A 26,501-nucleotide genomic window follows, 5' to 3' on the forward strand; every position below is an offset into this window, starting at 1 on the left:
ACTATAGGAAATTGCATGAGTGCAGAAGCCTGGTGACAGCCAGAACCAGTAAATCCTACAGCTGAGGCAATTATGCTCCTTTGAGCTGCTGGATTTCCTCTGTACAGAGCAAGAATACCAAGTTCTCTGGAAATCCCAACAGTGGAAAGTTCTGTGTACTGATAGATCTCTGATGAAGTGGTATTTTGTGGAAGTACTTAGGAAAAACATAACAAGTACGAAGTTCCTGCTCATGAATGCAATGAGAAGAGTGGTGTATGCTTCTTCATGGAGGTCAGCATCGCACTCTGAATTTTGATATAGAAGTCATTCTGTCACTGCATTCTGCAGTGAGGATAATAAATCTGGGTGACTGAAAAATGAACAACTGCCTGCAAAATTCTATCTTGACTTACAATGAGGTGGCAGAAAACAGTTAACATATTTGATAACAATTGGATGCCTATTTCTTAGATATCCAGAGAATATATATAAAAAAATGACTCCCCTAAGCCTGAAATAGAGAAAGCAGTTTTCTATAAATTCAGTGTGATCTTGAGAGTTGAAAAACTATCAAAACTAAGTATTCTGCATTTGTAAAATCTGTCAGAGAAGTTCCCAGGTAGTCTTCTGGATCTCTTTCATAAACATTCTCATTTTGACTCTGTTGCTTACCTCATGTCCCATTTTTCATCATTTTTAAATGAAATATTTCATACATTTAAACATAATATTATTAAATGCCCCTGAAAATGCATGAGTTACATGTTATTTCAAGGAAATGATACAGTTCTAAGAGTCAAGATAAGATACAGGAGAATGACATTTCAAAGATTAAGTCTGTAGAAATCTACGTTTATTTCTGTGCTCAGAAAACTCTTGCCAAAATGAACTGATGATAACACAGTGGTACTATGATGAGTTCACTAATCAATTTGGGCTTAAAAGATCACATGTGATCACTGGAAGATATGTATTTAACTCCCCCTATTAAGAAGCTACTTATCTCCTGTTGATGTAATCTCATTGTGCATCTCTTAGTCCTGATCTCTTGTTCCTCTGGCACATTCTCCTACTGCTCCTTCACAGCCTGTCTGAAACACTCATATTATTTCAGAATATACGGATAACTTTCAGAAAAAAATAATCACTAAAAGCTGTGCTATCTGGAGATAAAAAGAAGTGTCTGGTCAACTGGCAGTGTCCAAGTGAACTACTGGGGTCAACAGGGATCAGTGAGAAATCTGCAATGGATTATGTACTGATTAGGTTTAAATCATGTTGACTCTCCTCAAGTAAGAAGTTCAGAATCACTGTACTGGGAAACAGCTATCAAGGCAGAACACTGCACTGCAATTGAATGTGATTTAAAAATACTACATAGAATCACAGAAGTTGCTATAGAAACAAATGTATTTAAATATTAGTAATACAGTATATGTAAGCTTAATTCCTAGGTTATAAGAAATCCATGGAAACTTGGAAGTTCAAGCTTGTCACGCTGCTGCAATCTTGCTTCAAAAGTGAGGGGGTGTGCTTTATTTATTACCTTGAATTGTACAAGCTCTGTGGGACATAATTGAGCAATTCTGATTTCACCTAGTAAGAAAATTTGAGTTTCACGTGTGAAACAAAGTCTTCTCAAACACAAATATGACTGTGGTCAGTAAAGCTTTTATTCTTTTTCTTTTTTCTTTTCTTTCTTTTTTTTTTTTTTTAAGACAAAAATAATTTGTCAAATTTACAGTGAATAAAGTATATTTTGAAACTTTGATATGACAAACACATTTATGTTACTAGTGGAAATACTTCCTTCTGCAGCTGGTTTGTGCTTTGTGTGGGATATTAAAAGAGGTGCAATGGCTTAATTACTGTATCAACTGGGAGACATCCTAAATGATTTCCAGAAAGCATCTGCAGCCAGGAGAGCTCCAGGTGAGGCTGGACATGCTCATATGGTCAGGATGTGGAATTGTCATTTGGAGCTCCAGAACATGAGGCAGGACATGACAGTTCTGCTTAGAATTGGTCATGTGGATACAGTAGAGAGAGCATGGGGCAATGAATTCTGAATTCAATGTACAGCTAAGGAATGAAATGTTTAAAATGACTCACACTTCTTATCTTATAAGTAATTTCATATCTGTATGTGCATGAAAATCAGTTTCCTTTGTTGTTGTCTCAAATGTTCACAGATATTCAACATACACAGTTTCTGAACAACTTTTTGACAATGCAGATGACACTAAATTGGTGAGAACTGTCATTTCGTACTTCTGCAGTCATGGTGGAATTATCTTGCATCAGTAAGTGAATGACTGTAGCTAACCTGGACTGCAAGAGATGAAGAGAGTACTGCTCTTCCTTCTACACTGCTCTTCTTCTGCAACAGCTTTAATCACAGAATCACAGAATTGCAGGGGTTGGAAGGGACCCTCAAAATTTTGACCAAAGTCCTTGAAGTAGTCCTAGCGCAGTGCAATATAAACAAGGATCAGACCTTACTGATGAGTAAGAAGTCTTGGAACAATTTCCAAGGGCAAAGCATGGATTCGTAAAAATTAAATATATCTCATTGAACGTGTCCATATCATCATATCAGTCGTTCTCTTCTTGGACCAATCTGAATTCCAAAGTAAATTTTTAATTTTAAGTCATGATGCTGAAGTAGTCAAATACTACTGGTTATGTTGATAATAATGCACGTTTTTTCATGAGGATGGAAGTGTTCAGGCAGGTTTTGTTTTTGTTAACATTGATATTAAGAGCAGTAGAGTCTAAAACATACTTTATTCTGCTGGCTCATAGTGAGATCTTATCTTGTAAAGATTATGTTCTAAAGAATTTCTTCTCAACAAGAAGGGCTCAGTACAACATAGGTTGTATAAATCTGTGAAGATGCTAAACTAGAGACAGGCAAAAGAGAAACAAAAGTAAATAACAGCTTGTATTATGAGATATTTGGATGCTTACTTCATAAATTTTAGGATCCTCATAGAACCTACATTCTATTTTCATACATGCTCACCAGTTAAAATAGTTTCTATGTCCACATGAAAGCAGGATAGTCCCACTCAGGTGTTACTGAGGAATTAACACAGCCCTAAGCTATTAAGTAGAATAAATTGGCCATGCCATACTTTATCTTGCTTCCATTATGTCTTTTGGAAAAGAATGCAATTTGTCAGTAAAAATGACAGCTGAAATAATCAAGTGAAGACCTTAAAGATATCAAATGAAATTTATAAACTCAATTATTAAAAAGAAGATATTTGGTGATTTACTAGGTTGAACTATATTTCAAAACATTAAGTTTGAAAAATGGGATGGTATTTTTCTTTCTCACTAAAATAAATGAGACATTTTAATTATTAGATTGATCAGTCTTGCTGATTTATTTCATACTTGATCAAAGGCTGTTGGAATTACAATGACCAACTAAAGTGTAAGCTAATGTCAACAAGACAAAAGCAGTTCTTTACCTTCCACTACTATAAGGGGATTGAATTTGGATGGAATAAATTTGGTGAGGTAAAAGAAGACCAACCATGGATTTTCTTAATATCATAGTTGTGTTTAGTTTAATTCCATTCAGATACATTTCAGAACGTCAAGGACAACCTGTGAAAATTATACTGAAATGCAGAGAAATGCCTTTTTAATACTGTCTTCAAGTACTGATGACAAACACAGGTTCAAAAGCACTTCAACTGAATAACTGGAATTTGATTAATCCTACAGTCTCTCCACTGTTGAACGGTATGATAATTAAATTTTCAAACATTTATCAAACTAAAGGAATGGCTTACTTGGCAGCTAATTTGATCTTGGTGTTGACTTGGTGGTCGAGAGTGGGACAACTTCTCAGGCAGCCTTCTGTCGAGGCCATGTCCATTGTCCAAACGAGATTCCCTGGGCTTGTCAAACCAATCTGTTTCTTCACGACGGAGATGATAGGCTTTGAAAACCAAGGACAGGTAAAATGTTCTGTTCCAGTGCTGGGCAAAGGGCAATCATGTGCATTGTGCATAGCAAACATGCATAGTGGTTATTAATTGGCCATGCAGTTAAAGCAAAGTAACAGGTGAGACTTCAGACATTGAACTGAGGCATAATTTAGCTGTAAGTGATAAAGGAGAGTGAGAAGATTCTGTTTAGGTTGAAACAATGGATATTAAATATCAGAACAAACCTACTGCTGAGTGCTATAGCCATTTATTCCCTTCTGATAGCTCAGAAATACACTGTAGATTCCACATATTTCTAAAATGTTTACTGAAAAAAGAGTTAAATTTTAAAAAAAGGAACAAAAACAAACAAACCGAAAAAACTCAAAACCCATCTTCTGCTGCTTCCCAAACTAACTTCCTAAACTGAACTTTTTCAATTTGGAGATCATCTAAAACTAGTTATATGAAAACTGAGCCTACTTCATCCTAAATCTATTATCTTTCTAATGCTAAGCAGAAACATTTCAGATGTTAGCATTTTGAATTCCACCCTCCAATTTTGCAGTAAGAACCTTCTTTGTGTCTTGAAAGTTAGCTAGAATATTCTTAATGCAATAAATTACCAATTTCTTATATTTGCAATAGTTTTAAACTGGTATGAAACGTGTTGCGTTAGATACTTGCTGCAGATGAAACAGCATTGTTTCAATGAAATCTGTTTTGCAAATACCCTGATTTATGCTGACTGACTCTTGGGTCACCCAACATAGCTTTCACTCTACTAAGATTAGAATGAGCTCCTATGTGTGCAGTAACATTTCTGCTAAATGACCTACAGATTTCCATCTACATGGACCATCAGAATGAACCAAAACAATACACAGCTAAATATAATCCAGCGAAAGTTTAAATGTTATATTGTAATAGTAATGAATTTTAAAATCGAGAAGGACTGTATGTTTCAGCAAAATTTCTAGAAAATGCAAACCTAAAATAAGGTCAGTTGTTGCTATAGTAACAGGAGTGAATGCAGTTGTATGACATGACACAGAAAGTAAAATACAAAATGGTAGTGTGCATATACTCCCTATTTAGCTGTTAAAGTAAACATAATCAACATAGTTTAGTAAATGATTGGAAAAAAAGTTTAATGGAAAAACAAAGTCATGTTTTTCTCACTATTTCACTGAATTACTCCAAGAACAAGAATACACACACATGATTTTTTAGAAGTACTACTCTGTATGTCTTTTTTGTGGCAAAAACAATGTTCCTAAATTATAGCAGATCTTGGGAAAAGTCTTCATCTTTTTTTTAATCTGTTATACAGTCTCTTCCTTCTTAACTATGCACAAATTTGATCTATAGATCAGCATATATGCAGTAAATAGAAATATTATTAAAGATTAAATCTTGGACGGTGAGAAATTAGTTATTAATCACTACTCCGCATAAACCATGACAATCTAATACGCAGATCATTTATGCTTTACACATTTATGCCAAATGGCAAGTGCCTGCAGTTACCAGTATAACTCATCCTGACAGAACTTCTTACTGGGCCTTGTATTAAAAACCTAATGAAATTTTCTGATCCCAGATAATATTGCTGACTATGGCAATCCATGTCATCAGCTGAGCACACAATTTTTTTTCTCCTCCAATCTCGCCTGAAATTACTTCTGCTGGATTTATTCCACAGAAAAGCTAGCCCATACATAGAACAGTTATATTGCAGCTCTGGCCAACCTACTTTCTTCTAAAAACCAGATAAATGTGTGCATTTTACATGAAGTTTTTAAAAATATGGATGTGTATACAGACACACATGTCACCGTCATATGTACATATACACATTGTTTTTGGCTTGATTGGTTGAGATATATTTCAGCTGGAAGTCTGAGAACAGCCAAGGTGTTTTCTGATGGTTTGGCCAAGATGAACACTGATGGTTTTAGAGGACACACTCTTGTTTCTAATCTAACAAGATGCATCCAAACTGCTCCACTTTTAAAAATTCCTGCTGGAGTCAATAAAATTCTATGCTGTAAATTACACAGCTTTAAAAGGTGAGATTGGACTCCAGGCAGTGGAATCTGAGGAACTTCTTCAGTGAAATCTCTGGCCTTAACCACACACTGATGAAATCACTGTAATCCATAGGTTAAAAATTACAAAGGGTCAGTTGTGTTGTAGTGAGCATTTAAGTTGTGCAATTAACAAATTAGTACATGAAAAACAGTCTTTGAGGTCAGAAAAGGAACAATTTCTCTCTCCTGAGCTGATCAGCAGGGACTATTAACCTTCATCAAATTAAGCACTAACTTCAGGATTCTTGAAAATTAGCATCTTCAGCATACCTCATAGTTTGTTAAAACTGTCATCTCTTTAGGGATAATAAATAACTATTTGCTGCATTGGAGTTTTTGTGGCACTCAGAGTCCTGGGAAACTAATACACATTCAAAAGCTCAGAATACTATTTTCAATGAGGATATCTGGATGCTGTGTTCTTTTGATACTAAAGTCAATTTTTTATCCAGTCTGAAGCTTGGAATCCCAGTGTAGGTAACAAATAAGTGCCAAAACTCATTTTTAAGATGTATTAAAGCTATGTAGATGCAGTTTATTAAAGTTACACAGTGAAAAACGTAAGGATTGGCCTTCTGGTCCTATCTGTCTTTTCTTTTTTTATTTGCTATGGAATGTGAATTCTAAAAAATGAACATCGAGTCAAGCACATGCCTCAATTTGGACTGAATTAACACTGAATAATAAAATTAATAAATTAAAGAAAAATTGAGCTCTGATAATCATTAGCACAAGAAATGCCTTCCTAAGATTGTGCTTCGGGCTGATTTCTTTCCATGAGATCTCATCAACACCATGCAATAAGAAGGAGGTGGAAGGAAAGGGAAAAGATGAAAAGCTGGAAAGTTGAATGCAACCTGCCAGATCACCAGAGTAACTGTCCACTGTCAGGGCACTACAGAGAGAAATGCAGTTCTGAGGAAAGAAGTTCATGACTTTTTGAAAAACTGTAATAGATTTTCTGGAATATTTTTTTATCTTACATTCAAGTTACATGAATTATTTGCAATTCAAACTGCTTGTTATTAGCATATTTGAAAATAATATCATAATATGTTTTGATTTCTCAAGACTTAACATAAAGTACTGTGAGAGGAATTTCTCTGAGAAGAAGAAACAATCTTGTGAAAAATTAGAAACAATACAGATGAAATGGGAAGCCCTGATATTCATATATATGTCAGTCTAGTGAAGAACAATCAAATCACGTTAGAATGCTTATGAAATAGTCAGGGGTTAAGTTAAAACCAAAACAGATTCAACCTAACATTTAAGATGTATGCCTTGTAGAAATACATAACAGAAAATAATGCACTGTAATGTAGGAAAACAATTCCCTATGACCTTTTTATATGAGGCAGAAAAAGACCAAATCCAGTTTTTGCAGTCCAGTTTGGTTATTCCTATTTTTCAGGAGGGAAGTCCTGTGTGTTGCAGAACATGACCCTGTAGTGATCCTTAATAGTCACAAGTTGAGTTGAGACACAATAACACCTATTAATTTAAATAGCAACTCGGGGGGTTCCTTCTAGTTTACTTTTGGTTTCATTATAGGACAATGTGTGATAAGAATGGTGAGAATACTGAAATTTGTGATACAACTAAAAAAAAAAACAAAGGTGGCAGACTCGAACCTCCTCTGAAACAGACTTCATGAGGAGACTATTTACAGTACAAAATGCTGCAATACACTGTGGTATCAGGAAGGCAAATAGATTTCATTTTTCTAATGTTTATGAAAGATTCAGTTTACGTAAAAAGGCAGTAATGCAATAAGGAATAGTGAGGTTAATATAAACCTGAAAAATGAACCATACTACTTCATAATCATGCAAATGTGTCTTTATAGACAATCATTGCCATTTACAGACAATATAGCGCACGCAAAGTCTCTTTTATTGTGCAGTAAATACACATAAGAAAAAGTTAAGGGAGCGCATACAATTTTGAACATATTAATTTCATTTTCTTGCAGTCTGTCTTTATGATTTTTAAACAATTTAGAATATATTAAATCTGAACTGACTAAAACAAAAGCCGTACATAATTTGCAATTATTCAGTACTTAACATCAGCTGTAACATTCTGCTGTACTTATTTAGAAGAAACATTTTTAATTGCACCATTTATAATACATCAGAAAGGTTCATTTCACGAACCTAAGTGAGATAAATTCTTGTGCTTATTTGGCAGACATACTGTATGTGGTGCATAGAAAACCAGCTACACTGCATACTCCATCAATAGAAGTAAAATACTTTATGCAAGTTTATTGAAAGATGTGATTGTCTTGCACCATCCGAATGACAAATTATCTTACATCATCACAAGTCTGAATGCACAGAAGTCGACATATGACAGGATGCTTTCAACAAACCACATGAAGAATGTTGTTTTGCTATCATGTTAAGTTCTATATGGTTCTAACATACAATATGTACTTACTGGACATACTATTTCTATATAAATGTAGGTCTAAAGTGGTGCATCAGGAGATGGAATTATTGGCTCTTGAATTCTACAATGAAATTTCATGCAAATAAAATCACTAGAGTTTTTTCTTTCGAGGATTTAGGAGATTGTGTCCAAATCCCAACAAAAACTATTGCAAATAAGTTCAATGATCCACAGTCACCAGAGAAGGCTCCACATAAAGACTGATGGTAGGGCACGCGTTGTACACAGAATATTCTACATACTATAAAAGCATTTAACAACAAGAGAAAAGGAAAATGCACAAGCAAAACCAAAAGGAATGCAAATCAACAATATAGTGAGCATGCCAGAGTAGCATAACACCATCCAGAAACTGCTGTTAGTGTAAAATAAAAAATATCAAAACAAACAAAAAAATCAACTCCAAAAAAAAATGTAGATACATAGAAGATGCACCAAGAAACAGAAAGAATGAGTCTTTGCAGTATAACAAAGAGTTAGACACATGCATAAAAATGAGGGTTTGCATTGTGATAGTAAGATACCAGTCTGAGGCCTAATTTACCTTCACTGTCTGACATGGCATGCTGGAAGTCATCCATGATGAAGGCTATATCTCGATCATAGCCTCGAGTCCGTGACTCCTCCCTCATATGTTGCTGGACCTCAGGTAATGAATGGCTTGATCCAAACTGGTCCCTGGTATCTGCAGATATTGGTGGCAAGGGTCCAGCTGCCGCTCTTGCCATTCCCATTGGTTGCCCAACAGGACTTAGTGGGCTTTCTTCCTCTGAGTTCTGTGCTACAATCGGGATCCTTCCCCTGCTTTGGCTAATAGGTAGACTGGTAGGTTTAGTTCTTCCAGAAGGTGCTGCATGGCTAAACGAAACATCTAGGGGTTCAGCTTCTTGGGCTTTCAGTCTTAAAGAAGAACTAGAAGAGTCCCTTTTCAAAGACAAATCAAGCCCATAAACTGAGGAGGGTCTGGATGAGGGCCTAGATCTACTACCACTGCTATAAGACTTGTCTGCTTCATCTTGTAATGTGGATCTCATTGTTGGACCTAGTGCAGCCCCAAGGCCGGCACCAATGGATGAAGTTAGTGGTGTCCCCATGTATTTTTGTTGGTCAGTGATGTTTTTTCTAAGGCCAAAAGTGATATCATCCTGAAGAAGCCTTGCCCTAGTAGTAATTCCCCCAAGTGATGACGTGCTTGATGAAGTCATGTAGGTTGAATAGTCAGGCTCAAGGTCTCTGCTTTCTTGGATAGGTGAAAACTTTGTTAGTTTGGGGTCTATCAAAGCTTTCTTGTGTTTTGACTGCTTTTGGTAAAGGAGGGCTGCTGGAAGCTGCTTAGCAGCCTGTTTCTCAAGGGTAAGCCTACCTATGCTATATTTCTCTGACTTGGGAAAATGTCTGAAGCTGCCCTCCGGGTGGTAATACTGTGACAGGCCAGCCAAGTGATCAAGACTTTCTGCACCTCTACGGAACTCTTGCTTTATCTGGTGTTTCAGAAGTTTGAGCTCATAAGGGTCCTCCATTGGATCTTCATCAGCTTTAACATAGGAATGTAACCTAGAAGAAGTCTGCAGTGGTGCTAGGAAGTCTGATACTTCCTGTGCTCTCCTGGCCTCAGTCGTGCGAAGCAGTCGATCTGTTTTGGTTAGATCTTTTTCATGGAGGCTAAAACCAGAACCAAGTGCTCCCGTTCCCTTAGTAAGCTCACCTATATCATCAATCAGCACATAATTTCGGGGTGCATGGTGGTGGTCTATATCTGCATAGAACGAATCTGCAGATATGCTCGATATAGGGCTGCTTGCTATGCTGTTTCTCTCATCTAGTCCTATCCTTAAGTCCAAAGTAGAGTACTTACTGCCCAGCTGGGATACTGCATAATTATTGTCAGTTGAAACTGGTGCTATCATGAGAGGCTGATTGCGAATCACATCATAATTTGTTGTTATCTTAGGCTCCAAATATAATGGAGTTTGTCTTGGCTTTGGCTGTATCACCATCATCTGTGATGAGAGTTGATAGGATGGCTGCTGACTTGGAGGAGGTTGAGCCTGTGGAGTAAAGGACATAGTAGCTCCTGTTTGGAAAGCTGTCTGGGTCTGATAGGGGGAAACCTGCTGGTGATACAAAGGCTGCTGTTGTTGGTAATGTGACTGCTGTGTGTACTGAGTCGGTGCTTGCGTAGGCAGGGCAGGAGATGAATATTGATACTGAGCATATGGGCTTGTAGCAGGGGCAAACTGTGTTTCAGGCTGGGTTTGTGGTGGTATAAACTGATTGAATTCTGTCTGGGGTGCAGTACGTGGTCTTTCCAAGCCATGCTGAGTTTCTATTCTCGTTGACCTGGTATTATTAACTTCACTGTCTGACATATAATCACGTTCTTCTGCTACTCCTTGGAGATAGGCACGCTCTCTCTTTTCTCTTTCTTTTAATAAGGCTTCTTTCCTTCTATTAATGCCCATTTCCAAATACCTCAGTTTGGCATCTATTTCTTTTTCCTCCTCATCTAGCTCTGCTTGCTTCTTTCTAAGCTTGGCTGATTCCCGTTCAACCAAATCCAATTCTCTGTCTATATCCTGAAGAATTTTGGCTCTGGCCATAGTGGTAGTCCTACAAATCCTTCTGCGTGAAACTGATCCCACAGAAGTATATGGTGACTGAGTTCCTGCTGTTGCTTCCTCTGGAGGTGGGTTGGGCAGAGTCCTCTTCACCTTCTTCTGAGTGCCGGATGGAGTAATGCTTGAAGAACCTTTTGTCTGCAATAGAAGAAAAACAAGACTTAATCACTATTCGGGAGGCTTGATTGCCAATAGATCACAAGGAATCTAAAACTTTTTCACAGTATTGTTTTGTATCTTAGCCACATCTGTAACAGAGAGGAAGCATGTGGTGTCCTTGAATAAGCTTCAGGAAACAGGATGAAATAAACTCTAGTAGCCTGTTGGAGATCAAGAAGATCAGCAGCTTAATGCAAAATAAGGGAGATAGCAGGGCTCTGTTTAACTTGACACTGAAAAATACACATTATATTCTTGAAATGGAATTAATACTGTAACTTAAAAGTGTTATTTTTATTCATCCTGACATACCTAAACATACATTATATGCATGTGTTAGGATGAGGGTAGTACATGCAGATCTATGCACCTTCATTTTACTTAACAGAAAAAATTTGTATGTACAATTATAAATGTACATTTATAAATATCCATATATATACATACATATAATTGTACAATGTAATAGGAATCTTTGAGCCAGATACTGTGTGCTTACTGAGCAGTTACAACTTATAGTAAAATCTAGACACCAGTGCAGGACCTTCGAGTGCCAACACACTTGGTACAAGAGGTAGTCCTGTCTCTCAGTCCACTTTTCCAATTTTCCTCAACTCCACAGCTATATATTACAACTTCAAAATTTAAGCAATGACAAAATACAATAATCTACTTCAGATCAGCTGTGCAGAGCTCCCCACAGTTAATGGTAGGAGGGTGATTAATGCTTTTCTAAAAGAAGTACATACCATATACTGATGACATACTTTTTGGAGGTCTCTAGCCTGTCCATCAGCTAGGAAAGCTGGCAACACAACTAGTCAGATGCAAGCAACAATGCACTCTACACTACTAGTACTTCTGAAAGTTTTTGAAGAAATTTTAGGCTCCCATTCAGTGTAGATACAATAAGACACTAAATTTGAATGATTTTGAAATTGCACCGTCTTCCAAATAGCTGCTTATGGATTTTGCCATAGTTAAGGATAAAAGATTGGTCTGTACTTGTACATAAGAATAATAAAATCAGCAATTATAAAATGCAGCCTTGTTGACAGAAAAATACAGAAACACTTCAGCGAAGTTTAAGTAGGGAAATAAAAAGCATATTAACCAACTTGTCACTTCTGCCTCTGCAGGCAAGCACAGAACTTTACCAAGAATTAACTATTATTAATTAAAAATGGAATTTCTTCTGAAATAAATGCTACTTCACTCAATTAAGAATTAAACAGGAATAATTTTAATTAGCAATAAAAAAGCAGTTATCTTAGTTCATTTGTCAAGAAAGTTTAAAAGATTTTAGAGAGATGACAACCCCTTTGTCTGCTAACCTTAAGCTAACCTTACCAAATCAGAATAATCCACATTTGTAATTAATCTTTAGAAAAACATTCACTACTTTTACAAGTGCCATTTAATCTTTTTTTCATCCTCTTCATCTCTATTCCATCAACTTCCGCATGTTTCAGATTTCAGTAAATGTAATTTAATTTTGTTTTCAACTTCCCATGTCCATTTCCTAAACCCATGTTGTGCCAACAAATCAAAAAATATAATTTTCTCTAGCTCAGTGTAGTTATAATCAAAGACAAATTAACCATCTACAGTAGGTCTAGGTGGCTATTAATTTATATTGTAAATTCAGTGCAATACCACTGTTATTCCTTCCTCAAAATTTTATATAGCAATCACAAAAGTTGAGGCAATCACAGATAGTCACCACTTTTGGGGAACAGCTATTAATAACACACTCATTAAAAGACCTGTAACACTTTACAGAATTATTATTTTTGAATGCTATGTTTTTGTTTGTTTGTTTGTTTGTTTTTTCTTCCTAGCTACCTCCATCATCAGTTGCATTAATATCTTATCTGGGAACTGTGTTAGTAGGTGAAAAGGAAGTTCAAGTTCAGTATTTTGGTAGATAAAAATCTAGAGTAATAGTTAAATTTATTTTTTTGCATTTTCGTTGATGGAAGGAATCAAGGAAAATAGTCAAGCCAGGCCTGATCTACACCAAACTCTAATCTGTTTAAGAAATAAGAAAATAGAGATTACTGGAAGTGGAAAAGAGTATTTCTACTATCTAGCCCTCTCTCTGTATATTTTGGTCACTGTAATATATTTATAATATTATGCTCATTGTATGTTTAAAGTATCCAAAGGAAAGAGAGAAGAAACCTTCATCAGGCTACTACAGTAACATATAATACAGACAGGCATTCTTAGGACTTACAATTACTAATTAGATATTAAGTTGGATGTAAGGCAGGCAATATTAGTGAGCTCTTTGACTTAAGAACCCATTATGTTTTCTGCCATAATTTATCATATTTTCCATCTTCCTCATTCTAAGATATCTGCTTCTTGTCAACTATTATTGTCTTCCTTGATTTTTAAAACTCTGTCCACGTTTAGCAAATGATTACTCCGCATGCTGACTCTAAATCTCAATAACTAATTTATTCTGCCTCCTGTTTTACCATGACAACCTTATAAAAGTATTACTTTATTGATGATGATTACATAGAAAGAATTTCAAACTACTCCAGGACTTCCCTTTAGGATGTAGTCATATCTGTTTCTGAGGTGAAGCTGAACTTGCAAAAATAACCCCAAAGCTTGTGCTTGGGATAAAGTATAGATATGTTGTCCTGAGTACTACAGAGTAAAGAACTGACAAAGAAACGAACTTGCCCATGGCAGGGGTATTAGAGCTTAATAATCTTTAAGGTCACTTCCAATCTAAGCCATTCCATGATTCTATGATACCTCTCTCTCTCAGCAAGCTGTACTGTGAACAAAGTTTTGAAAATAAAAATAGAACTCCTATTACCATTCCTCAGTCTTTCAGTTCAATGACAAGATCACAAAGAGGAACTCAAAATGTTCCTCCCTGTGATCTGAAGGCTGTATACAAACAGGTTTAGCAAAACTTTTCTTTGCTGCTTCACAGCACTGCAAGCGTGTTGAGGGAAGGAATTGTACCACTCTGCTTTGTGCTGGTGCAGCCTCACCTGGAGTACTGTGGGCAATTTTGGGCAACACAGTATAAGAAAGACATAAAACGTTATAGAGAATCCAAAAGAGGGCTATGAAGATGGGGAAGGGTCAAGAGGGAAAGACATATAAGGCTGAAGTCTCTTGGTTTGTTCAGCCTAGAGAAAGGAAGAGGAGGCCTCATGGTGGCCTTCAGATTCCCCACTATTGTGGTTTAACTGAGCAGGCAGCTCAGCCCCACACAACTGTTTGCTCACTTCTCATCAGTGTGATGGAGAATTGGCAAAAAAGGTCCACAAGACTTCAACAGACAGGGATGTTAGACTACCTACACTCCATTGATGCTATAAAAATGAAAGTAAAGCGGGTCACAGCAGAAGCCACTCCTCTGCCACAATCCCCTGTGTACTCAACTGTGTGGAGGAAAGTTTGTTCTACACCACAGATGAATAAAATTTCTGCAAGGTAAAGATTACTGAATCTGCTAACTTGCACCAGACTTGAAATTTCTTCAGAAAATTGTCTGCACCCTAATTACCAGGAAAACAATGCAAATATTAGTATTTATCTTTAAATAAGGAATGTGTAATCAATAAGCTTGCTCAGCAAACTATAGCTAATACTAGTTTAAGAGATGCATGTCGAACTCACAAAATATGGTAAATAGAACTACAGAGAATAAATTATTTTTATCTAGAAAAGCTGTCAAGCAGCAGAGGAACACAAATCACTGAATTCAGAAAAGTGGTATCTTTAGGTGGGGACCAGTGTAGGTTACTAAGGGTAACCAATGTGTACCGGTGGGGTGGAAGGTGAAACTTGTGCTCTATCTCTGTGTTCAAAATTCACTTCTGAGAATTTTCATGTACCAAACAACTCCACAAAGACAACCCTTTCAAAATTCATGACTCCCAATAAGATTTGCAGTTGCAATGATGCACTTCACATTTGTAAAGAGTTTGTGTGTGTAACTCATTGCCATTCACCATCAATAATACATCAGTTGTAACAGTTATAAATTTTGGTAATTCCTTATTTTAAATATTTTAGTTACATCAAAAGATCTATGGAAATTATTTGTCATTCATTGAAACCTTTTTCTGCAATTTGTTAGTATCTTTAATTTGCTTGCAAATGAAATCTAATTTCAAAGACAAGCTAAGAGATAATATATTATCTCATTTTCAGTATGGAAACTTTAACAGCATATTTCTGTAGGACACAGAGAGTGATAATGGACTGTGTCTCAACGTTTTGTAGCTTGTCCTATGCAAATATTTCTCATTCAAGTGTTCGTAGACCCATCTGGACTTAGTATCTGTTATGTGAATACCACGTAACCAATGGCTAGCGGTGTTACTCTTGGTAACAAACAGAGCAAGAATACTGAGAAAATTCTCTCAACTGGGTGATATAGGGTACATTTTAGCGCATGAGGAATCATAGTTTTGAAGACAAGTAAAGGAAAACAGAGAAATTTTGCATCATAAGAAAAATGTATTAAAAAGTGTATTTATAAAATCTAATCATCAGTGCAGACAGTGGAATAATACAGGCTCTGAACAATATCTAACCATCAGTAAAACCCTACCAGCCAACCAGCATTGCCTTTCCTCATGCGACCTTGAGGACAATGGGAATGGAAGAAGAGTCTGATGAGATGAATTTGGTTTTGTGTATAGGAGGGAAATAATCCTGTTTCGTGAGTAATATGACAAAGCTTTTCTTTAATGAACTATCGTCTTTTTCTTTTCTGGAGAATTTTGCTCTGGGGACTGAGCAGTGAAGCAGAAAACTAGTTCCTAAATCACACAGCAGCACTGAGATGCTGATAGTCTGATTTTTTCTCTCTCTCTCTTTTTTTTTTTTCCCTTCACTCCTCTGGAGGCTCTGTAGTGATAAATATCCTCCTGTCAAAACCAATATAATTTTTTTTTAGAAATAGTCTATTCCAAAAGAATATGTATTTTTTTTTATTTCATTTGTTTCAGTTAGAGTCACTCATTCTTCAAATGAGCAATTCTGTACTTTCCATCCTCTTACTCCTTTCTTTTTCTCTGTGAAATTGACATTTTCACTTCAAATGCAAGGGGAACAGCACAGTGCACTTCCTAACAGCTGACGTGACATGAGATAGCAATTTCTTTCATCAGTTAAACACATAAAAGGACATACACTGCTTTTGATCGCAGGAGGAAAAAGAAGAAATTCAATGAAAATTTGATACACAAACTACATTTAGATGTGGACTTTACACAGTGGTTTTCAAAGTGATCCAAACTGTTGATTCATCTACCTTATGTGAGTACACATAATCATTGTTCTCCAGCATTTGCATGTAAGATTACTGTTTTCCACAGGCCAGTCTATCTATGAGCCATTCTGAACAGGATAGACAATTTAGTCTCTAAGGGTAATGGGGCAGATCATTCCTCAATTAAATTGGTAAAAATTAACTGCTGTTTAAATAAGCACAGATATATCAGTGGAAAATCAGACAGTGAGAATAATGAAATCCAGTGATTTGAAACTTGGATTTGAATGGTTGTAACTGGAACAATATTTCATATGTGTGCATTTAACTGATAATACACAACTTACACATTATTCAGAAGCTTGTGTTTCATCTCCTCAGCTTATATACACAAATGATATCTATACACTGTGCTTCTTCTGCTTGTAGCAGTCTCTTTAACCACTCCCTCAATATAATACAGTATTGTACAAACTATTTTTCTTTTTAAGATTAAATTTATACAAAAGGGCAACAGTTCTTTTCTGTCTCCCTCTGCTATTCCTTGCTATTTATCTTTGTAACTATATTATTTATCTTTGCAAAGTGCTCTGAAATACAATTTCATGTGAGAGACTTGCTGTTCAATCTCATTCAGTGCATATGGAATTATATCTCCAAGTTACTTTAGAGTGAGGAAAAAGTTTCTGGGAGATTGATTCAGACAATGGATTCCTGATTCCTGTCAAGCTAATAGAAACAAATTGTTAAACATTAGCACTGCTTCTGCATCAAAATGTATGTATCAAAATGTATGTATCAAAAGATAAAAGAAAAAAAAAGATAGAAGAAGAGGGAGATGAAGGAAGAAAGGAAGAGGAGAAGAGAACGATTCTGTTTACAAAAAAAAAAAAAAAAAAGAAAGAGAAAACTATCACCAGAATTTCCATCCTGAATGATAAATTTCACACTTCCCTATAAAGTGCCTAAAACACTTCAGGACACAACACAGCTGCTATATAGGAGATTCTAATGAAGCCTAATAAATGCTTGTTTTTATGTGATTTTTTCAAAATATGCTAAATATGGAATCACAGAATCACTAAGGTTGAAAAAGAGCAACTAAGACCACATAGTCTAACCATCAACCCATCCCCACCATGCACACTAACCCATGTTCCTCAGTGCCACATCTCCATGTTTCCTGAATGCCCCAGGGACAGTGACTTCATCACTTCCCTGGCAGCCTGTTCCTATGCATTATCACTCTTTCTAGAATTATATTTTTCCTAATATCCACCCTCAATTTCCCCTGGTGCAACTTGAGGCCATTCCCTCTCATTCTATGGCTGTTACCTCGGATAACAGACCAACTCCCCACCTTACCACATTCTCCTTTCAGGCAGTTGTAGAGAGCAATAAGGACTCCTCTGAGCTTTTACTTCTCCAGATTAAATTATCCCAGTTCTCTCAGACACTCCTAACAAGACTTGTGCTCTAGACTCCTCACTGCTTCACTGTCCTTCACTGGACACACTACAGGGCCACAATGTCATTCTTGTAGTGAGGGACCCAGAACAGAGTGCAGAATTAAAGGTGACAAGTACAGAGAGATAATCATCTCCCTGGTCCTTACAATGTTTTAATTATATGTATCAGTATATTAAAAGCTACAAAGAGACTTCACAGAAAGAAAACACTCTTCTTCTAATCCCCAATACAGTGTTTTTACTATAAACTATGGTTAGTATTCAGTGTACTACAGTACAATAGACACAGTTCAGAACTGAAGCCTGAATTTAATAAGGTTCATTTCATACCATCAGTACAGAGTAAATACCTCTGTCTGTGAATTAAAATCTTTCCTTAATTGTAATTGTTTTGTGAGTTTTTCAGAGGATAGTTTGAAAGTATCTAAACTTACCTAGATGCTGTCTTCCTCATGACTCAAGAAATTTTTTGAAGATAAGGTTTCTGAAAAATACTCTGCTTCTATAACCCATAACATTATGAAATAAATGATGCAACATTTTGTACAAAGTATGTTGAAGTCCCTGCACTTCATAACAAGTTGTAAAAGAGAAGGATTCACCATCTAAATAACAAGTAATGGTAAAACTAGAATTGCTATAAGTTGGTGCTTAATAAGATCAAGAAAAATGCTGCAGATTCATGATGGCTATGTGCTATATTATAACTCAGAATATTACACTATAACACAATTGGTGTTTCTTAATCATCACTTATTTTTTCCCCTATAATTTCAGAGGCAGGGTGCTTTATGTAAAGTAGTATGGAACTGCAGATACTCAGAACTTCCCAGTTTAATCTGTGGAAAGCTATCAGAAGGTCTGTGAAGCAGATGGACCATTTGCTGCCTGTGTTTAATAAAGATAAAAACGTTGTATGCACATCATGTGCTGTTATCCCCAGCAAACTCTGTTTTCAGATTTAACTAATTAATGGCACTAAACTGTACCTGAACAGCACATTCTGATACAGAGGCTATGTGATTCTGCCATTGGTATTTCAAACCAGTTATTTTAAAGGATACTGGACCACAGCATTAATTACTAATGTCAAGTTTTGTTGATCATGAAGCTATTTGTGGCAGTAGAAGAAAACACCAAACACCTTTGTCTTGGAAGGATGAAGCTATCTATGTAATAAATCTTTTTGCATGTGCTCACTCACTCACTGTAATTAATAATGCACCGTTTCTCATCAGGTAACACACAAATGATTATAAGTATTTCCTCTCAGTCAGAATAATTCAGTTTGAAGCTCACATCACATTCACTGAAAATTCCGTTGGATCGCAGAGTCCCAGTCAGTGAGAACATACTTTTAATTCTCTCTCTTTGCAGTCAGAGAATTCTGGCCAGAAAGTACTGGTGAGAAAAATTCAGAACAGTTTATACTTAACAGTAGGATATGCGTATGCTGAATGAACACCATCTGTTTTCAACTGATATCAGACTACTTCACAAATTTTCAGATGTACTTTAAAAAAAATGTACCCTCTCTCAAAAACAATGGAAATATTAATGTTGTTTTCCAAGAAAAAGCAAACAAATAAAGAAGGTGTGAGAAAATCTTGTCTTCTTCTATTTATTCTCTGCTACTCGCTTCCTCCAATGAATAGTGGCTGACAGGACCTCACATGCTGCTCCACAGCCCATGTGTATTTGCTAGACTGAGAATTCATCTGCTGAAATGCAGACATAAGTTACAGAGCTAATCTGAACTAGTCTTCCACACTACTGAATTGAAAGAAAACAGATTTTAATTCAGCTCTCTCCACAATGACACCTGTTTCTCATAATGGCTGTAGAAACAACCTCACGTAACATAGATGAGACGTGTACATGTCTCAAGACAGAGGAGGTCAGTTCCACTCCTAGCAACTGCTGCAGTATGAATTCCTGCTTTTGCCTCCTCATGCAGCAGCTGTTCTGTAGACAAATTCAATCTTTTTCTCCACACAGGAATCTCAGCACCTCAGCAGTCAGAGGCTTTGGACTCAGCTCCTTCTGATTGTAGAGGCAGTATTTATTCCATTCTGCACTTCTAATGCTTTACTCCCCTGGTCTAGATTAAAGGTGATGGAGCCAGTAGAGCATTGATTAATCACTTTCTCTGAAATGTGGTTCATGCTGGGCAACAATGGCTATGTAAGTCAGGTTGTAAAGCACAGATTAGACAAACTCCCCAAGTGCCTGACTGCATAATGCAGGTCTTTCTTTGTGCCTCTCAGTACACCTTCTGTCTTTTCAGCTCAACCCTGAGTTTGTCCACAGTGCTGTGCACCTGTAGAACAACTTACATCCATTTTCCATCCTTCTTTTTCCTACAGTGCCCTAGAATTTACTACGGCAACACGTACTGCTGTAGAAAAACACACTTCTTAATTTCCTTCACTAGCATATAAGCTCTGCAAGGCTTATCAGGCTCTATAAGAACCAACAATGCTTCATGGTGGTGGCACAGCTGCCAAAAATACTCAGCATTACTCCACTGAACAATAGCACAGTTCAAGGAGTCAGTTCAATACAAACACAGAACAATTTGATAAACCTATGTTAGATCATAAGCTAAAAACTCTTAAATAAGCCAAAGTCCTCATTCCAAAATGAGTGTTTACATTGCCTAATTCTAAGTAATAGATCAGCTAATTAGGTTAAGAGACTAATGATGATTATAGTTCTATATCCATAATAGATGGTATGACAAGACCCTCAGTTCAACCAGACTTTAGTTGTGAAATAGCTGAGACATGCAAAAAAGTTAAACTGAGGCCAAATTTCATTTGAACACTTACATCTAACATTTTAAAACTGAATTTGTCCAGGCAGAATGTAAACAATGGTTTATGACACTCGCCTTTCTTGCTGCCTCGTTGTTTCCAGGCTTCCCCTCATTCCAACAACTCAGAAGCTTTCTGGTCTGCAGCAAGTTCCACACAGCCTCCTCTGCCTCGGCTGGACAGGTCATTTTCTCCATCAGTTCAGGTTGTGAACCCATTCCTGTCACTTCTCTGCAGTTTTTCAGCACCTCCCTAAACTTCTGCCTGCAACAGTTTCCCCCTCCCCCTTCTCTCTCCACCCCTCTTTCTCTGAAGCATGAGAATTCCTCCTAAAATATGCTCTGTTGCTCCAAGGATAGGAGCAATCTCTCTCCAGAAGCTTCAAGCCAAGCCAAATGAATGAAACCAAACCTGACAACAAACACACAGAATAGATCATCTGTCACAGATGGCTATACTTATGAAGTGTGAAAACCACTCACAGTATGCCCAGATTTCCTGTTACGTTTTTTTCTACAAAGTGTACTAGCCAGACCACACAAAAACCATATCTCTATTCTTATTCTCAGATAATAACTTCCTTCCTCCCTTCCTCCCTTCCCTCCCTTCTTCCTCCCTTCCTCCCTTCCTACTTCTTCCTTCTTCTTTCTTTCTTTCTTTCTTTCTTTCTTTCTTTCTTTCTTTCTTTCTTTCTTTCTTTCTTTCTTTCTTTCTTTCTTTCTTTCTTTCTTTCTTTCTTTCTTTCTTTCTTTCTTTCTTTCTTTCTTTCTTTCTTTCTTTCAAAACAAAGACTTTTAAAAGGCATGCAACAATTGTTTTGAAATTAACTTTTCTATATACATATTTATTACTATATATGTATTCCGCATTCTGTTGAAACTACAGTAAATTCAGTCCATGGAGGTGGCATGACATGGCAAATGTCTCATTATTTGATACTATTTAAAACTAGATTGGACATCAGCACTGAAGAAATCCAGTCAAGACAATCAACTCACTCTGATCAGCTCAATTACAAATAAAATTGGGAGAAACTTCTGATTTTAAGAATAGCCTGCAACTTTTCTTTTTAAATATATACTAATAAATTTTTAAAGCTGATTGTTTTACGAATTATTATATGTGGTTTATAGGACTAACATAAGCATTACAGAATCTATAATATTTACAGAACTAGCTGCTTCAATACTTCAGCAGGAAACACTGTTTTAATTCTCAGATCTCTCTTATGGAATCTGAATGCACAGCAATCATTCTAGTACCTCACTGTACATATAGCAGACAGGAGCCAGGCTGGCTGAATAGTGATGATGAGTATCCTGACTGATGAATCATAAATGCCATTACCTTACCATGCATTATCTGGAAGCTCTGCATATTAGCGTGCAATTCCTTATCGTGCTGTTTGAACATCAGTTGACATATAAACCGAAACTACTGAAGTTATGATGAAATATTTCTCTTTATTTGCTCTCGTCTCCTTCTTGAAAACAGTCAGTGTCTTCGTATCTGACCATAGTCAACATTTTTAATCCATGCTGCTTTTCCACCACAACATTCATTCCCTCTTCAAACATTTTATAGATTATATAGTCATGAAATATAACTACAATGCTGTAACATAGTAATAATTTCAGAGAGGTAAGATGAACAAGATTTAGAAAAGGGAACAAGTTTAGCGCAAAGTAACATAAGAAGAATAATGTTTCATTAATTGGAGACCAATTCAAACTCAAGATCAAGTCATGGTGAATGAACCATTGGCAGAAAGGTCTCTAATAAAAAGCAAACCCTGAGTTCTTTGTAAGACATAAAAAGTGATGATGAAGAGAATGCTATTACTTTTATATGATCATAGATCTGGACCTGAGAGTATTATCAGCCTGTTCCATCAAGCAGAAATTTCCTATTACTCATGGAGCCATACCACAGCACAGCTTTTCTATGCAGCAGTTCTGAAAGAACACTGGAAAAACACGCACAGGTCATAGGTAATGCAATCCATGTATTGTACAATATGAGCTTATATGCAAAACTTACATGCTTTCTTCGTGTAAATTCTCTTGCTAGCCTCCAGGTGATCTAAATGATTTGGAATCCACCTAGTTTTTTGAAAGACACTGCTTTACACTTTGGAGCCAGGCAGTAAGATTAAGTCTGCTGCAAAGAGCTTTAGAAAAAGAAGACAAAGTGTATCTATATAAGAAAAGTACCACACTCTTGTATCACAAACCATCACACTGTATTTTTGGTGTGCAAGCTGAAGATGTAAATGTATTTCTGCTAGAAGTTTTTGCACATCGTCTTTTATCTGAAAAAAATTACAGTTTCAGAACAGAGCAAGTTCTACCTCAGCCTTACTGTTTGCCAACTGCACCCAAATGCCATCAGTTAATATTTACTTATGGCCACTGCATCCTTCCAACCTGTACCTGTAATATTGTCTGTGTTTTTTTAACTGTTATATTACAAAAAATTTAAAAACAACAACTAAGCTATCTTAGCAGTGGTAAAAACAATAACTGTGACTTTCTAGTGAAAAAAAAAGTATATAGAAATCAGTTTTGACTACTTTTCATATTGCTTTCCTCCTCTAGGTTTTTTACTGCTTTTCATCCTGTCATTAATACTTGAGGAGCTCTTATATGAAGAGAGGATAAGAGTTCCCTTTGCTAATTGAAGACAGCTAATTGATATCTTCAACTCTCAGGTGTGGGATTACTGAATGCAGACCTACATCCTTCCAAGAGATGCACAGAAATCACAAGAATTCTCTGCCATGGGAGCAATGAAGTCCCAGAACAGGCTGCCAAAAGAGGCCGTGAAATCCACAGAGATTCTCAAAATCTAACAGGACAAGACCTCTGGTTATCCAACCTAACTTCAAACTAGCCAAAGTTTGAGGTGGAGGTGGAACTATATTTTCTTAACACACTGCTTCCAGTCTGATGAGTTGGTGATCTTTTCCTCAGTCACTGTGACAGCTAAGGATCTTGGCTACTTAATGTTTTCAAAACTCAGCACAGGCAATCACATTCTTATGGATTTCTTGCCAAGATGCTGTGGAAAGTGTGAAACAGGAGGGACTTCAGTGTTCATTTTTATTAAATAAAAGCTTCAATGTAGGCAAGGGTTCTATAACGGCAGCATTGTTGAGATGAAAGGTACTGTTAATCATGTATAAAAAATATCCTTCAGATGAGCCACTTTGCTGTTATTTATGTATATATGCATATACGAAAAGGAACAATTTTAAGTTAAACAGTAACAAACAGATGAAGTAAATCAATGTTACTTTTGAGTTTTGTCACAAGTTTTTGTTGTCTTTGATGAGATCTTGGGCCAAATGATAAAGAAACAGAAAAAAAAAATAGATAGCTGCCTAGGTTACATTTCTCTGAGATGGGCAATGTTCAAACAGGCTGTAAGAACATAAGGACAGAGCAGCCTACACTACTGCTGTGAAAAGAATGACATTTATTGCCTAAAGAAATAACTGGAAGCATTACTATAAAACTCTCTGTACTACTATTCACTGATCAAATGAGCCAAGGACAAACTTGGTGATTCCTTTCCTTCCTTTCCACTCTTTCTGTAATATTCTGTAATATTTTTGCTATGGATTCTATTTTTGGTATCATAAAAGAAGATTCAATATGATGTAAGTGATAAACCATTCAAGGCAAGGCTGGATGGGGCTTTCAGCAACCTGATATGGTGGGAAGTGTATCTACCTATAATGGGGGGTTGGAACTAGATGATCTTAAAGGTCTCTTCCAACTCAAACCATTCTGCGATTCTATGATATATACAGCAAAACCACAACTATGCAACAGGATAAGGTGAAATGGCCACAAACTGAGGCATAGGAAGTTCTGCACAGATGTGTGTTGAAAACTTCTTCACAGTGCAGTGACGGAGCACTGGCACAGCTGCACAGAGAGGTGGTGGAGTCTCCTTCTCTGGAGACGTTCCAGACCCACCTGTATGCCTACCTGCGCAACCTGGGCCAGGGAGCTGCTTTGGCAGGGGGTTGGACTCCATGATCTCTAGAGGTCCCTTCCAACCCCTACAATTCTGTGATTGTGTGATTCTGTGATATAGATATAGTGCTCCATATGTTATCGAGTAAATGCTACTTACATGCTACATTATGATTTCCTGAGGCACTATATTTACTAAATACATGACTTGAAAATAATGCTCAAATTCCTTTTCCCTACATTAGGCCTAAATTTTAGGGAGGTAACTCATTCTGTTTCACCTTGCCTACCATCTTTCCTGATAATCTGTTCACTTTTGGCAATTGCCAACTGTTTAAATCGAGCAGTTGTCCAGATCTGCAGAAATCAGCAGTTACATTACTTATTTCACGCATACTGAGGAAGTCCTCAGCATTTAATCCTCTTCAGATCCTTCCTCTATAGTACTTATTTTTAAGCTCTGTCTTTACTTTTTGTTAATGGCTAGCTCATCTCAGGGTCCTACAGCAGGGAATAGGTTTGGCAGGCAGTGTAAGAACACCAAAACACAAAATGCTTGATCTGCATTTGGTAATATCCAACAACTTGCCAAGTGAGTAAGGCAACAGAATGAAAGCTGTACTTCAGCAGGAACCACTCAGACAGGATGAGATGTCAGAGAGGGACCAGCTGGGAAAGAGAAGTAGGATTTTGCAAGAAGATTAGAGAGAAGATATGGACAGATGGGGAATGTGAACAGAAATGGAACCTTGATCCAAATTCAGTCCATGAGTATGCAAGAAGTTCTGGAGGAGGAGAGAAAAAAGGCAGGCTTCATCCATAGTCTCACACAGAAGGACAGAAGGAATACCAAGAAAGAAATTTCAAGCTCTGCATCAGTGCTTCACAGATGTGCCTAAGCCATATCCTATGTTGCAGCCTTACTCATCTATTTGGAGTTTCTAAATGGCTGATCATAGCACTGAACAAACTAGCTACTTATAATATCTGTCTTGGAGCTTCATACCAAGTGCAGGGGCTTTAAGCACTTGCCAAACCTACAGATATCATGTTAGTTATGATTTTACACCATCAATATCTAACATGAAACATGATGTTTCCTGTCCTGTATACAAGAAGATGTTTGGCCTATCTAGGCTAATGAAGCAAAATGTAAAAAGAGGAATTTTAAATGCAGAAGACACTTCAGCTAAAGCATAGAAGGAACAAGGCAGGTACCATTTAGGCTGTTTCATTACAGATATATTTTCTTTATCTCAGCTTACTATCATGTAAATAAAGAACTGAAGCACTGAGACCATTGATACTGAAGACAGAGCCCCAAAATTACTGAGTAGTTTATATAAGCACTCTTAAGAAAAACACTCAATCAATACAGATTGAGAGCAATAATGTGGATATGAATACGTAATAGGAGCTACAAATATTTAATAAAATGGCATTCAATTTTTTAATTCAATTTTTAGAGCTAATACTATTCCTAGGTACAACAGATATCTTATATATGGACAAGTTCTCCACACTTTCCAAGAATATTTCTACTTTTTCCCAAGTATTTTAGACTTTATGTTATAACTGAATTTTTATATATTTTTTAAAGTACAAGTATTGTCATATTTCTGAATATTGGATGGATATTTTTAAATATTATTTTTATTTTTAAAATTTTTCTACCTGTAGTGTCTGTACTATTCCTGAACTTGATTTTGGAACAATGCTTTGA

At 36.5% G+C, this 26,501-nt stretch overlaps 1 protein-coding gene across 1 annotated transcript in view; it reads right to left on the minus strand.

Annotated features, from left to right (window-relative positions):
- Window positions 1-26,501, minus strand: part of PCLO (piccolo presynaptic cytomatrix protein) — a 311,928-nt gene that overhangs the window by 124,535 nt on the left and 160,892 nt on the right. The window contains exons 8-9 of the mRNA XM_065743701.1: window positions 9,021-11,232; window positions 3,789-3,937 (exon numbers count right to left, since the gene is read on the minus strand). Coding sequence (XP_065599773.1) covers window positions 3,789-3,937; window positions 9,021-11,232 — 2,361 coding nt within the window. The remainder of the gene's footprint in view (window positions 1-3,788; window positions 3,938-9,020; window positions 11,233-26,501) is intronic.

This window comes from Cyrtonyx montezumae, unplaced genomic scaffold, assembly GCF_038088225.1.
Source record: "Cyrtonyx montezumae isolate F1298 unplaced genomic scaffold, pur_monq_1.0 scaffold_3, whole genome shotgun sequence".
Classification (NCBI taxonomy): Eukaryota; Metazoa; Chordata; class Aves; order Galliformes; family Odontophoridae; genus Cyrtonyx; species Cyrtonyx montezumae.